The sequence below is a fragment of the Crocuta crocuta genome, unplaced genomic scaffold, assembly GCF_008692635.1.
Source record: "Crocuta crocuta isolate KB4526 unplaced genomic scaffold, BGI_CrCroc_1.0 scaffold69-1, whole genome shotgun sequence".
Lineage (NCBI taxonomy): Eukaryota > Metazoa > Chordata > Mammalia > Carnivora > Hyaenidae > Crocuta > Crocuta crocuta.
In genome coordinates this window covers 1,432,936-1,448,435 of record NW_027551577.1, presented here as the reverse complement: position 1 = coordinate 1,448,435, position 15,500 = coordinate 1,432,936, and the positions used below count along the sequence as shown (strand labels likewise).

At 37.9% G+C, this 15,500-nt stretch overlaps 1 protein-coding gene across 6 annotated transcripts in view; it reads left to right on the top strand.

Moving 5' to 3' along the window:
- TMCC1 (transmembrane and coiled-coil domain family 1) overlaps positions 1–15,500 on the top strand; it is a 261,826-nt gene that overhangs the window by 79,880 nt on the left and 166,446 nt on the right. For 4 of the 6 annotated variants that reach the window (XM_077751622.1, XM_077751621.1, XM_077751620.1 and 1 more), the window contains one exon: positions 291–990. In XM_077751622.1, coding sequence (XP_077607748.1) covers positions 424–990 — 567 coding nt within the window. In that variant the 5' untranslated portion in view covers positions 291–423. The remainder of the gene's footprint in view (positions 1–290; positions 991–15,500) is intronic. The other 2 variants (XM_077751625.1, XM_077751626.1) reach the window with 1 other exon arrangement.

The following is a 15,500-nucleotide window of genomic DNA, read 5'->3' as shown; positions in this document are numbered from 1 at the left end:
ACTCCAAGATGATTCCTCTGGTATTCAGTTCTTCATAGGTTGAAACCTGTAGGGATTTTTTCTTTTTAACATTGCTATTTTCATTTGCTATGTACTTATTTTTAGCTTTTTCTCCTATTCTAGAAAATAATCATTACCCATTATCTAGAAAACTGTCTTTTAATCTTCTGATTAAAGATTGCTTAATGTTAGTGCCTATTTGTTTGGCTAGTGGCATGTTTTTTCTTTAACACTGGAGATTTTGCATGGATTTTTAATAAGAGGCTCTTTTCTTTTCTTTTCTTTTCAAGCATTAGATAGGCATGAAGCCTCCGTCTCACAGCTGCATGTGTAGTTACTGTTGAAGCAAATGCCTACCTAATTTGACAGTTTTGGTGTGTTTAAAATTTTTTGAGTTTGCAAATAAGCATATTAAATCTACTGATGGAGCCTTCGGGCAGTGAACAGTTATATGAGGACCCTGATCCTGGAGGCAAATCCCAAGATGCAGAGGCCAGAAAGCAGACAGAATCAGAACAAAAGTTGTCTAAAATGACCCACAATGCTTTGGAGAACATTAATGTGATTGGCCAAGGCTTGAAGCATCTCTTCCAGCACCAGCGCAGGAGGTCGTCAGTGTCTCCACACGATGTGCAACAAATTCAGGCAGATCCAGAACCTGAAATGGATCTGGAAAGCCAGAACGCATGTGCTGAGATTGATGGTGTCCCCACCCACCCCACAGCTCTGAATCGTGTCCTGCAGCAGATTCGAGTGCCACCCAAGATGAAGAGAGGGACGAGCTTACATAGTAGGCGGGGCAAGCCAGAGGCCCCAAAGGGAAGTCCCCAAATCAACAGGAAATCTGGCCAGGAGATGGCAACTGTTATGCAGTCGGGCCGACCCCGGTCTTCATCTACAACTGATGCTCCAACCAGCTCTGCTATGATGGAAATAGCTTGTGCTGCTGCTGCTGCATGTCTGCCAGGGGACGAAGCAACTATAGAGCGGGTAAGTCTGCCAGATTTCCTTTTTCTGTTAACTTACTGTTCTTTGTATCTAGGACTCTCCAAACTTCTTTTTGGTAGCTAAAAAGAGATATCTCAGCAGCTATCTCAAAGTCATGGTAAAAAATAGGCTTTTTTCCATTAAATACATGGGATGAATAATACTCATTCTAGCTAATGAATGGATATCTATAAATATATTCCTGTTTGCTTCCTAACATATTGCTATGTTTTATTTTACCCTTTTGCTAAAACCTTCAGTTTCTTTCAAGTGCTTTTTATGTGCTAAAGGGCTCAGTTTTATGGTAGAGGAGCAGAGGTGATTCTTATTTTGTTTTTGCACATGAATTGACTTTCTTACATTAATGAAGGCCCAAGAAAGTTCTAGAATCTGGGTTTGTCTGTGCTTAGCATAGGATTATACTAAATTGGTTATAGTTTTCCTATACACTGTGCCACATCATCAGCATTCAGTATACGTTTTGTGTGTATTCTTATAATTTACTCTTTATTAAGAGTTTTTAGGTTTGCCTGGATGGAGAGCTAGGCTTAACAAATTTATGGGAAACTCTTTTCATATAACTTAGTTATATGAAACTAACTTAGTTAAGGCATATAGTAGAAATAGTTCTGATAAGGTTTGAAAACTTAGGTACATGTAGCCAGGCAGGTAGTAACAATGGGTAAACTCATTCTATGGGGCTAGGACAAAATGGAGACTACAAGTTCTGTCTAAAGGGGCAATGTCTTCTTAGCTTTAGCTGATGGTTGTGATTTAGGACTGTGAGCCCAGTCTTGCCAGGTCTTCTGATTTGAGAAATTTGAAAATGAGCTTAGTAATTTCCTGATTTTTAACATAGGATAGAAGCCACAGTAAACACATTTGTGGGTCAGGTCTGCCCTATAAGTCACCATCTTGCTATCTTTTGGCTTTACTTTTATGTATTCCTTAAAGTTTTAATGATTAATCAGTCACTTTTATACTCTCTCTGCTTATGGCACAGGTAAGTATATATTACTGGATATTTAGCCTGGAAATAGCGATACTGAATCTAGAACCTTTAAACCTTTCCTATCTAAATGTGACATTAAAAACAAACAAGTAATAGACAGTAGATCACTTTAAGAAGTTAAGCCTGTCTGAATAACATATTTACCAGAATAACAGAATCATCAGAATAATGATTCACATCATTAAAATTAAAGATATAAATGAGGGAAAATAATATAAATTTGTGTGCATAATAGTTACCTTTTTTTAATGTTTATTTTTGAGAGGCCATATGTGAGCAGGGGAGGGGCAGAGAGAGGGAGACGCAGAATCCAAAGCAGAGTTCGAATTCACTAACCAAACCATGAGATCATTATCTGAGCTGAAGTCGGACCCTTAACCTACTGAACCACCCGGGCACCCCCATAATAGTTATCTTTGAAATAAAAGGGCATTTGGTCACTGATTATACAATCTAGTTAACAGTTAAAAGTACAACTATATAATTTGTCTTAATCTGTTCCAGAGGACACTAAGAATTTTTTTTTTTTTTTTTAACTTGTGATTCAGTGATTAGAGGGTGTCTGGGTAGCTTAGTCACTTAAGTGTCCGACTCTTGATTTTGGCTCAGGTCATGATCTCAGCCCAGGGTCGTGAGATTGAGCCCTGCACTGGGCATGGACTCTCTCTCTCTCTCCTGCCTTGCCCCTTTCTCCTTTCATGTGTACCCTCCCTCTCCCGCCCCTGAAAAAAAAAGAAAAAGAAAAATTGTAAGTAAAGTATATTGTATATGTTTGTATTGCTTTAGAAAACTTCATAGAGAGCCAAGGGAGAACATTTTTAAAAACTGTTTAATACATGTATTTACAGTAAAACCCACCAATTTTACTTTATTATTTTATTTTAATTCCAATGTAGTTAGCAATTTAGTGTTATATTAGTTTCAGGTGTACAATATAGTAATTTCAATAATTCCATGTATTAATAGTGTTCATCAAGATAAATGTATTCTTAATCCCCTTCACCTGTTTCACTCAACCCCCCACCTACCTCCCCTGTGGTAACCATCTGTTTGTTCTCTATAGTTAAGAGTGTTTTTTGGTTTCTCCTTTTTTTTCCTTTAATCATTTATTGTGTTTCTTAAATTCCACATGTGTGAAATGATACAGTATTTGTCTTTCTCTGACTGACTAATTTACTTAGCATTATATTCTCTAGATCAATCCATGTTGTTGGAAATGGCAAAATTTCATTCTTTTTTATGACTGAATAGTATTATTGCGTATATATACACCATGTCTTCTTTGTCCATTTCATCTATCATTGGTCACTTGGACTGCTTCCATAATTTGGCTCGTGTAAATAATGCTGCAGTAAACATACAGGTGCATACATGTTTTCAAATTAGTGTTTTTTGTATTCTTTGGGTAAATACCCAATAGTGTAATTATTGGGTATCATTGTGGTTCTATTATTAATTTCTCGAGGAACCTCCATACTGTTTTCCACAGTGGCTGCACCAGTTTGCATTCCCACCAGCAGTGCACAAGAGTTCCTTTTTCTTCACATTCTCACCAATGCTTGTGTGTTTTTGATTTTAGTCATTCTGACAGGTGTGAGGTGATATCTCATTGAGGTTTTGATTTGCATTTCCCTGATGATGAATGATGTTGAGCATCTTTTCATGAGTCTGTTGGCCATCTGTATGTCTTCTTCAGAGAAATGTCTGTTCATGTCTTTGCATTGTTAATTGGATGTATTTTTTGATATTGAGTTATTTAAGTTCTTTATATATTTTGGATACTAACCCTTTGTTGGATATGTCATTTCCCATTCAGTAGATTGTCTTGTAGTTTTTTTTGATTGTTTCCTTTGCTATGCAGAGTTTATTTTGATGAAGTGTTCCAATAGTTTATTTTTGCTTTTGTTTCCCTTGTCTCAGGAGATATAACTAAAAAAAATGTTACTCCCACTGATGTCAGAGAAAATCCCTTCTAGGATTTTTATGAAAACCCACCAATTATTTATTTTTTGGGTTTTTAAAAAAAATTTTTAAGTAATCTCTGTATCCAGTGTAGGCCTCGAACTCACAACCCTGAGATGAAGAGTTGCAAGCTCTTTTGACTGAGCCAGTGAGGTATCCCTGAAAAACCACCAATTTTAAACGTACAGTTGATTAGTTTTAAAAAGGTGTGGTCATATAACCGTAGTCATGATGTAGAACATTTCCATTACCCCACAATGATTTCTTAAGCCCCTTTGCTGTAGTCTGTCCTATTTTCTCTAATCCTTGACTTCTCGCTGCCACTGATCTACTTTCTATTACTATTGTTTTGCCTTTTCTAGAATTATTCTAAGTGGTATCATACAGTATGTAATCTTTTGTGTTTGGCTTCTTTCACTTAGCATACTGCTTTGGAGAATTAGTTATGTTGTTACATCATTCCTTTTCTTTGCTGAATAGTATTCCGATGTGTATCTGTTTGTTCATGTGTTCCCTGGTTGATGGACATTTAGATCATTTCCATTTTCTGGCTATTGTTAATTAAACTTCTATAAACTTTTGTATGTAGGACTTAATGTTTTCATTTCTCTGATTTATATGGTAAATATGTCTGCCCTGTTTTAACCCTGAACATTTTTGACACCTAGTGTGTGCTTTTTTCCCCCATGCTGGCAACCAGTTCTGACATCAACTGGATGTCCTACAATTCAATTAAATTCTGACAATAACCCGTTAGGGTTAATGTAGCTCTCACTGGTTAAAGGGCTCAGTTCCACTTCAGATGTCAGTTGGAAGTCTCAGGTTCCCACCTGTACTTTTGACCAACCAACTATTCCTATAACTAACTCCCTGTTCAAATTTGGTTATTTACAAGAATGGCTCACAGAACCCAGAAAGGCACTTACATACAAAGTGGTTTATTGGTTTATTATAAAGGATACAATTCAGGAATACCAAAGTACAATGGCTGCATTAGGCAAGGTGGATGGGGAGGTTTGGTGGTGCAGAGCTTTCATGTCCTTTTTAGGCACACCACCCTCCCAGCACTCAGTGTTCACCAGGCTGGAAGCTCTCTGAATCCTGTCATTTAGGGAGTTTTGTGGCAGCTTCATTATGCATGCACAGTTGGTTAAGTCATTGACCATTGGTGAATACCTCATTTCCAAAACCTCTCCCTCTCCAGGAGGTTGAGAGGTGGGGATGAATGTTCTACCCCTCTAACTGGACCTTGGTGTTTCTGGCACTGTGCATCTATCCTAAAGCTATCCTGGGTCTACATTTTCGCATATAAAAGATACTCTTACACTCCAGAAATCCCAAGGGTTTCAGGAGCTCTGTGCCAGGAACCTGGAATGAAGACCAAATATATATTTATCACGATGTATGTTTTACTTACAAAGTGACTGTGCCATTTTGCATTTCTATCAGCAGTGTATAAAAATTTCAGTTTCTTCACATCCTCATCACTATTTGGTATTGTCATCATTTTTAAATTTAACCAGTCTAGTTTGTGAGTGGTATCTCATAGGGGTTTTTAATTTGTATTTCTCTAATGGCATGAAAAGATTGGTAATATTTATTTTTTATGCAGTTTGTAAAGATTGGCTGGTGATTTTGTTTCATTTTTTTAAATGTTTTTTAAAATTTATATTGAGAGAGAGAGATCACGAGTGGGACGAGTGGGAGAATGCCAGCGAGAAAGAGAGAGAGAGAGAAACAGAATCGGAAGGAGGCTCCAGGCTCTGAGCTGCCAGCACAGAGCCCAACACAGGGCTGGAACCCACAAGCTGTGAGATCATGACCTGAGCCGAAGTCAGACACTTAACCGACTGAGCCACCTAGGTGCCCCTGGCTGGTGATTTTAAAAAGAGGAGATTATTTCTAAAAATTGATGTTAATTTTTTCTAGACATTTAAGTGATCTGACAGAATTCTCAGAATTAGCAGAGTAGTCATTCATTCAGACAGTTTCCTATTTGCTTAATTACACTTGCTAAAGAATGGATGTCTTATAGTTTTAATAATTTTTTTTAATTTTTTTAAATGTTTTTTATTTATTTCTAGGAGAGAGAGAGACAGCGTGAGCAGGGGAGGGTCAGAGAGAGAGGGAGTCACAGACTGAAACAGGCTCCAGGCTCCGAGCTGGCAGTCAGCACAGAGACCGACGCGGGGCTCGAACCCATGAACCGCGAGATCATGACCTAAGCGAAAGTCGGACGCTTAACCGACTAAGCCACCCAGGCGCCCCTACTTTTAATAATTTTATTTATAATCATCAGTCTGGGAAATAAAGCTCATGTTATTCATGTGTAAAATCAGAATACATTAACAATTGTGATTTATGAGATTTGACTAGGTTTTTATTTGCTTGTTAGAAGTTTAGGCTACATTCTCTTTGGGAACAACAAATTGCTAGAACCTAAAGTACTCTACTTACCCTCTTAGCCCATATGATTGGGACTAAATAGTTTGTCACTTAATCAAAAGTCAGTTGAGGCGCCTAGGTGGCTCAGTCAGTTGAGCGTCCAACTTTGGCTCAGGTCATGATCTCGCAGTTTGTGGGTGTAAGCTCCGCATCAGGCTCTGTGCTGACAGCTACCTCAGAGCCTGGAGCCTGTTTCAGATTCTGTGTCTCCTCTCTCTGACCCTCCCCTGCTCATGTTCTGTCTCTNAAAAAGGCTCCTGTCCCAGCTTTGCTATTTACTAGCTGAGTGATTTTAGGCAAGTTACTTAACTATGATTTTTAGTGCTCTTGCCGACTTTGTTCTTTGAATCTATGATATAGAATATGAAAAGTTGTACAGATGAAAGTGCAGACTGGTGAGTGCACTGAAAGCTTCTGTTATGATGTCTCAGTTTTATGTGTTCTTCTTTCGTATCTTATTAAAATACTGAAAGATCAGAAATATTTTTGGGGCGCCTGGGTAGCTCAGATGGTTAAGCATCCGACTTCGGCTCAGGTCATGATCTCACGGTTTGTGGGTTCGAGCCCCACGTCGGGCTCTGTGCTGACAACTAGCTCAGAACCTGGAGCCTGCTTCGGATTCTGTGTCTCCCTCTCTCTCTGACCCTCCCATGTTCACGCTGTCTCTCTCTCTCTCTCAGAAATAAATAAAACTTAAAAAAAAATTTTTTTTTGCCAGTTTGTTTTTCATACATTTGTGTTCAGTAAATTTTTATTGAGTATTTGACTTAATGTTGGTTTTGGGCAGTGATCTACAAACTATTTTCTGTAAATAGTGATAGTAAATATTTTTGACTATTTGGTCTTTATCACTACTCAACTCTGCACTGTAGTGTGAAAGCAGCCTCCCACAATATGTAAACCAGTTGGCATACCTGGGTTTGGCTGTGGTGGACAGTATCTGCACCATGGCCCATACTTTGCCTACTCCGGATTTAGGTGCTGAGAATATATGAGTGAATAAAACAAGTAAAGAATATTTTCTCTTGTGAAGTTTACTATATAGTAAGAGGAGGTAAATAAAACATGCATATAAAATACAGTTATCTCCCACTTTTTGGAAGTTCACGTTAAGCTTTTACTTTTATTGAAAGACCTGTGTTAGTGTTTATTTTGACTAACTGAAAAAAATCTGAAGAGGATTTTTGCTTCTACAAAAAAAGGTGAAAAGTGACAGTGGCACTCAGCATTGGTTTTGGAGCAGTTACAGAGGCACACCTCTAGTAGCAAAAGTAGTACTGCCAACCTCCTTTCTTGGGAATTACATTTAGCATCTCAGCATCAAGCTATCATAGCTTTGAACTAGATCTGTGAGCAACTGTACTTTATCTCAATTTTTTTGTGTGCATCTGTTAGCAGGGTATGTCCTAGGATATCAGAAAAGCCTAAGAAAGGTTATTTTTTTTTGTCTGCGGATGATCAAATTTTTTTTCATACAAATTAGTGGTAATTGCTTATTTGCTTTATGCCATTTCAACCTACAAAAATTTTCATATGAATGCTATATTTTGGATAGTGTGAGAAATCTGTATACAATATGACAGTTGTGAAAGGCAGTGAATTCTAGGGCAGGAAATTATAAGCAGAGTGGTCAAGGAAGACTTCATTGAAAAATGGGCACAGACCTGAAGGATGGGAGGAAACCAAGAGATATCTGGGGAAAGAATAGGCCTGGCAGAGGGAATAGCAAAAGGAAAGGTCCCCAAAAGCCTATACTATAAAGAAATTTTACTGAAATTGTTTTTTTCTTGGTATTTTTTTTAACGTTTTATTTATTTCTAGGAGAGAGAGAGAGACAGCGTGAGCAGGGGAGGGTCAGAGAGAGAGGGAGTCACAGACTGAAACAGGCTCCAGGCTCTGAGCTGGCAGTCAGCACAGAGCCCAACGCGGGGCTCGAACCCACGAACCGCGAGATCATGACCTAAGCGAAAGTCGGACGCTTAACCGACTAAGCCACCCAGACGCCCCTTTCTTGGCATTTTAAGGGACAAGATGATCATGTGCATTAAGGCCATAAGTCATAACTGCTTGTCTGTGCATGCCAGATAGGTAAGGAACAATACTTGGATCAGATCTTACTAATGAGAATTTGATGTATGTAGATTAAACTTATGTTGTATGGTTTAAATGTTAATGCTTTTTGCATTGCTGAAAAAATTCAACTTAGTAAAATTTAAAGGTCTTACTGGCTTTATTCAACAATTCAGTGAATTGGTCAGCATCGAGTGTGGCAAATAGAAAGGAGCTCTAAAAAGCTGTACAAAGTGAAAAACTTATATTTATAGACAGAAAGGAACAGAAACAAGGAAGTTACACTAGGCAAAAAAGTAATTGATTATTGCTCTGTTACTTTTCCTATATGGGATGGCAGGGGGTTATCAGGTAGGTTACCTAACTAATACTGATCAGGTAATTCCTGATTGGTTGGTTTAAGAGTCCCTTTCTGGGAGAGGTAGAACTGTAATTAGTTTCTCAGTGGGTAATGTGGGGCTTAGCATAAGTGATTCCATTTTGGGCTGGTTATCTTGTTTTTAATAAACTTAGATGCTTTTATGTGGCTTTTAGAATAGTCATGTCAATTGCCTATTCTAAGGTACAGTTTCAAGTCACCTTTTCTCAAGTGTATTTGTCCACTTTCTCACATTCAACTTATGTACATATGTGACTTAGACAAATTTCTAAATTTGGAAATCGAAGTTAGTTTTCATTAAATGGGTCATTTCTTTATAATAAAGACTTCTTATTCCACCAATACAACCGTCTCTTAAGTAAGTACCCCCAAGTTGGATATTAGCACTTTGAGAGATGTGAGGTATAAAATGGTGTTATAGCCTATTCTCAAAGACTTTACAGTCTTAGGGTGGCAAGATTTACACAGGTAACAGTTAAAGAAGCAGTGTGATGTGGTGTAATCAAGCCCAGAAGTCAGGAGCCTGTGGTTTTTAGATTCTAAGAATGTCTTATTTCTCTTATTAAATATCAGTGTGACCTTAAACAAATTAAATTCCATAGGTTTCACTTCCTTCATTTTTCAGATGAGGTCGTTGTACTAAATAATATTAATTGTTACTTCTAATTTGAAAATGCCACAAGTTAAACTTGGCCTTCCCAGTCTTTTTCATGACACACCTAGAAAATTAAAATATCTATCCAGCACACCAGACTAAAGTGATGACATATTCATAGCCAGGGTAATTGATCTAGTTACTCTAGGCTCTGCGTGGCCCCCTGGAGGGCTACAGCATACTTACAACTCATCTTTGTGGTTAAAATCTTCAATAGAGAACAAAATATAATCCGTTATTACTGAGTTAAGGTCAATAGAAGTTGAGAGAAGGGAGAGCTAAGAATGGAGTCCTGTTACTGATGGGCTTTATGGAGCATGTGTTCCTTGGGGGATCTCTTAGGAGTATGAGGCACCGTAAAGATGGATCTTCATCCTAAGACAATACACACAGATTTCAAGTTTTAAAATAGCTCAGATGTGCTTTAAAGATGAAGAAGAAAATAGAAGCAAACCCCAGCTGTGAGTCTCTAGAGAGCTGGGACCATGTATTAGTTATCTTTATTTCCTGCTTAGAACCCTAGGGCCTAACCAGTATGAGGACTGGTAGAACGTTTAGAGAAGTAACGAGAGGTAAGATAGGAAGAGTGCATGATTACGTACAACTGATTTTTAAAATTCCAGTTTGGGGAGAGAGCTTTGATTTAGCATTATAAATGTGAAACTAAATAATTCTGATGATGTGACTGGAAAACAGGAAGCCCTCATTGTAGATTTCTGAAAGGAGGTTTGCATGTTGAAAAAAATATTTTTTAGTAGTTATGTTCAAGATGGAATAAAAGATGAAAAAACAGCTAAGGTATCAGGGAGTTCAGTGGAGAACTTATTGTCATGTAGTGTAAGCATGTACCAACTTTTAAACCAATATTTAATTATTTATTTTTATGGGAAAAGTCATTTTGACTTTTCAGTAGCCCCAAAATTCCATTCCTCCAAAGTCTAGGTGAAATATCATACCCTATTTCACAATAACAGTGGTTAACTAAATAGTGAAAACATACTAATCAGTGCTATTTAAATACACTTCATTTTATAAAACAATAAATGAGATTTTTTGGCCATTAATTCTGAGGAAAGAATAGTTTAATTAAACGGGAATGAGAAGGTAGATACAAACTTGGAAGCTTATGAGGGGAAGTTCAAAGTTAGTCCTCCCAGTTCTCTATTAAGGTTAGTATCACTTCAGAACTCAACATCTTATTTTCCTGTTTATAGGTGAATTTAGAAAAAGAGTATTTAGGCTGCTGTTAGGGAAGTTTTGTGAGTTATTTAGAGTATGGCCAGAGAGGAGAATTTTTTTTTTTTTTTTTGGTAATGCCTGGCTTTATCTGGGAAATAGAGAAAAGAGGAATGGGTTGGGAGAAGCAGGCAGGGTAGAAAGGGGAAATAGGGTTACTCTTCCTGGTAATCTCCTCTGTTTTGTGGTTAAGAGCCCAAGTGTTGGGAGACTCTCACACTGAAAAGGCTGAGCCAACTTGATAGAATCATGGTTTCCAGGTCTACGTATAGATTTTCTATGCAACAGAATTGGATCGCTCTGGGCAAAGGACAAGGGAAAGGCATTGCCTGNAATGGAGGTCCCCTCTGTCACTCCCCCAGCTGCTTTCTTTGCCTCCAGGCTGGCACCTCAGGAGCAGAAAGAGCTGTAGAATGCTGTCCCTATTGGCCTATATCTCCACAGGTGGAATGGGGGCAGAGACTGCCCGAAGGACTTCCCAACCAAGGCCAACTCTGGAAGAGGCACAGAGAGCTCAGTGCCTGCTGTTGTCTGGAGTTCATCTTTGAATTAGCTCACCCATTCTCTCTCATTTACAATCTCATTCTTAAATGTATTAAAATATTAATAAAGATTTACAGCTTGTGGATTTAGAGCAGGGCTTATAAGTAAGGGATTCTGCCTCCTTGGTAAATCACAGTAGGATAGCATCTGGCTCTGTTCATATGAAAGGGAGATTTCTAAGATTGAATTAGTTGAGCAAAACCTGAAAGCTCAGGAGTAGTTTTCCCAGAGGGGAAGAAAGGTGGTGGGAGGGGTAGTTCCTGTTGCTGACCACTAGGTGGTGCCCCTGGACCAGGATCAGTAGGTGGTGATGAGGCGATGCCGGTCCTAAAGATGTTAATGAATACGGCATGATGACTTGAGAAGAAACAGATCATTAGGATATGAGCTAGATTGAGTACAGTGACTGTAATATAGTAGTAGGTGCTCTTTGTAAATATTGAACTAAAATGACAACTGTGGAAATGGATAATAGAGTAGGTAGGATTTAATGACAGAAAAAAACTAATGGTGAACAAAATTTAAAACCTAAAGATTTGTTTGGGAGAAGTAGTAAGACAATGTCCATTTTCCCACAAAACAGCTGAAAAATTATAATTTTTTCTTTAAAACTTTTATTTTTTTGTCCAAGATTTTATTTAAATTCAAGTTAGTTACCATAGTTTAGCATTGGTTTCCGGGGTAGAATTCAGTGATTCTGGAAAATTACACTTTTTGCTGAACACCAATAGGGATTGCTGTTTTTCTGTGTAGTTAGTGTCAGTTAGCTGACATTGTCAAGGGATTATTCCTATCAAGGGAATACTATGAACTTGGAAAAGAGGGGTTAAGTCAGAGATGGAGATGTATTTGACTTTTTAGTTGTTTTCTGTTAAACATACTTTATAGAGCAAAACTTGGTTGCCGAAATAAAGAACCTTTAGGTTTATTAACCCTAGTTTAGAGGTCCAGAGTGTGTATGTTTCCTTTATTATAGTATTTTATGTAGTGGCCCAAAAGATATTTTGATTATCCTTAATGATCTTATGTTGACATTTAGTATGATTGTCATAAGAATGAAGGTATTGTTAAGGTGTTCTTGAACTTGGTAAAATTGTTCTTGCAAAGTTATCATCATAGGGATGCTTCTAAAAGTTTTTTTGCTTGTTTGTTTTAATCTGAGTTACATTCCTCTGGAACAGCAACTTTTGTGATGAAGGCTCAACAGACTACAAAGTTGTGTTCACTCTTTAAGTTAAATCTAACCTCTTTTGCCTTTACATTACAAAATAGAGTAATTAGATCTTAAAAGGAATATAATATGTGACCTCACTTATGCTTTTCATTTTATTCATGAGGGAATACATCAGTAGCCTTGAATCTTAGCTGTGAGGGAACAGAAATTTGTCATCTAAAATCCACTACTCTTTTGTTTATCCAAAACGCTGTTAAACTGTCTTCCCTTGTGACTGTTAGCTTCTGAAGACTCATAGGTAGGTAAGTAAATAGAGAGACAGACCGGGATCACATATTACATAAGGTAATGACTAGAACACATTGTTGTTTGTTTGTTTGTTTTTTCCAGAAGTCAGAGTATAGCATTTTATCTCAAGAAAGACAGGCAACTTTGACAGGTTAGCACAAATAGTAAGTAATTGTTAAAAATTAACTTATTTTGGGGTGCCTGGGTGGCTCAGTCGGTTAAGCATCTGACTTCGGATCAGGTCATGATCTCACGGTTCATGGGTTTGAGCCCTGCGTTGGACTCTGTGCTGACAGCTCAGAGCCTGGAGCCTGTTTCGGATTCTTTGTGTCTCCCTCTCTCTCTGACCCTCCCCTGCTCACATTGTCTTTCTCTCTTTCAGAAATAAATAAAACATTAAAAAAATTAACATATTTTGATGTTACATCAGTCTCACTTGTGATCTTGTCAGTGGGAGCAGACTATATTTCACTTTGGAGTTTTCATACTTCAAGATCACAATATATACTTACATTGATTTGTATTTCTCATTTTATATACAGATGGACTCTACTTTTTCCTAAGTAGAATCTTTTTAGATATATAAAAGATGTTTGATTTTAAAAATCTTATGACAAGTCTCTTTGTAAAAAGATAGCAAAGATTTATTGGTTTATATATTATAAAAATACTCATACCTGCTACCAAAGATCAAGTCAAATATTTAATTAATTAATTTGAGAGAGAGGAAGGGAAGGATAGAGTACATGTGTGTGACTGGAGGAGAAGAGCTGAGGGGGAGAGAGGGAATCTGAAACAGGCTCCAAGCTCAGTGCACAGCCTGACACAGGACTCAATCCCACAGTGACCCGAGCTGAAGTCAGGAGTTGGACACTTAACCAACTGAGCCACCCAGGTGCTCCTCAAGTAAAATATTTATTAAGAACTGACAAATTTATTTTATCATAGTAATATCTTACCGGGATAAGGAGCTCTGACTCAGATTTCACAATTGTAATACTGAGGAAGTTAAGAATTCGGAAACTTTGGGTTACAAAATGAGCCCCTTGCGACACATCAATTTCCAGCCAAAAGATCCCTCTCTGTTGCTAACTGATAAGCAAGACTCACCGACTGCTAAGCTTTAGGGACAATCCTTATCAAACTCCTCATTTTATGGATCATTTTTACAGGTCTGAAGATCTTAAAATCTGCGTGAAGTTATATAGCTAATTATAAGTGATACCAGATCCAGATCCCTGGGCTCTTCTGGTTCTGTGTTTAGGATTTTTGCCTTTTTATCCTTTTGATCATGTCAGAGAATTGAAGAATAGCAGTTCTGTCAAGAAGGAGAAAGGAGGGGCGCCTGGGTGGCTTAGTCGGTTAAGCGTCCGACTTTCGCTTAGGTCATGATCTCGCGGTTCGTGGGTTCGAGCCCCGCGTTGGGCTCTGTGCTGACTGCCAGCTCAGAGCCTGGAGCCTGTTTCAGTCTGTGACTCCCTCTGTCTCTGACCCTTCCCTGCTCACGCTGTCTCTCTCTCTCTCTCTCTCTCCTAGAAATAAATAAAACATTTAAAAAAAAAAAAAGGAGAAAGGAAAAGGTGAAAACAAAATTTTTTCTTTTTCAAGATACTGGTGACTAGATCAGCTTGTTTGAATGAGGGCAGAAACCTAAAAGCAGTGACAAAGACTGATTTCTTACTACCTATTTGGTTTCTTTTTTTTTTAATGTTTGTTTATTTTGAGAAACAGAGCATGAACAGAAGGAGGGGCAGAGAGAGAGAGAGAAGATAGAATCCCAAGCAGGCTCTGCACTGTCAGTGCAGAGCCTGACACACATGGGCTCAGTCTCAGGAAGTGGGAGATGTTTACTTGAGCCAAAATTAAGAGTCGGATGCTTAACCTAGTAAGCCACCCAGGCGCCTCCTACCTGTGAATTTCTTATGCTACTACTTTTAAATAATTCTTGTCTTCTTTGTCAGATGAGTAGCAATAAAAATAAAATTGTAATGATTCCTTAGAGTTATTTTAATACTGTTCATTATTAAAATATGAGCGTGACACTCTGGATTCTCACATATCTAAACAAAATGATAAGAAAGTAGAGTAATTGGGGTGCCTGGGTGGCTCAGTCAGTTGAGCATCAGACTTTGGCTCAGGTCATGAGCTCACTGTTCCTGAGTTTGAGTCCTGCGTTGGGCTCTGTGCTGACAGCTTGCTCAGAGCCTAGAGCCTGCTTCAAATTCTGTGTCTCCTTCTCTCTCTGCCCCTCCCCCACTCACGCACTGTCTCACTCGGTCTCTCAAAAATAAATAAATGTGAAAAAAAATTAAAGAAAAAAGAAAGAGTACTTATTTACTGGGCCTAAGATAAGACCTTTTCTATTTACTGAGATAACCAGTTAAATATAGTCTCTATGGAGTTGTTTCTGCATTGTGAGGCTAAGGGTAGAAAAGAGAACTCATAATTGTAGTCTCACATTAACCACAAAATAATGTTGGAGAATTATAGCTAAGAAAGGGGGATGAAGGTAAGAGCCATCCCTCCTTCATCTTTCTTATCCTGAGAATACTGAATTTCAGTGACTCATTCAGTAATTGAGAATCTTTTACACATAGTTGTCAGTGATCTTTGCAAGAATGTTTTATGGAAATGAATTTGTTTTAATATTATTATATGGGATTGTACTCGAATATCTAATGTATACAAGACCTTTTTAATGTAATAATGTAACTTATATTGCATGTCAGCTTTTTGAAGTAGGTCTGAT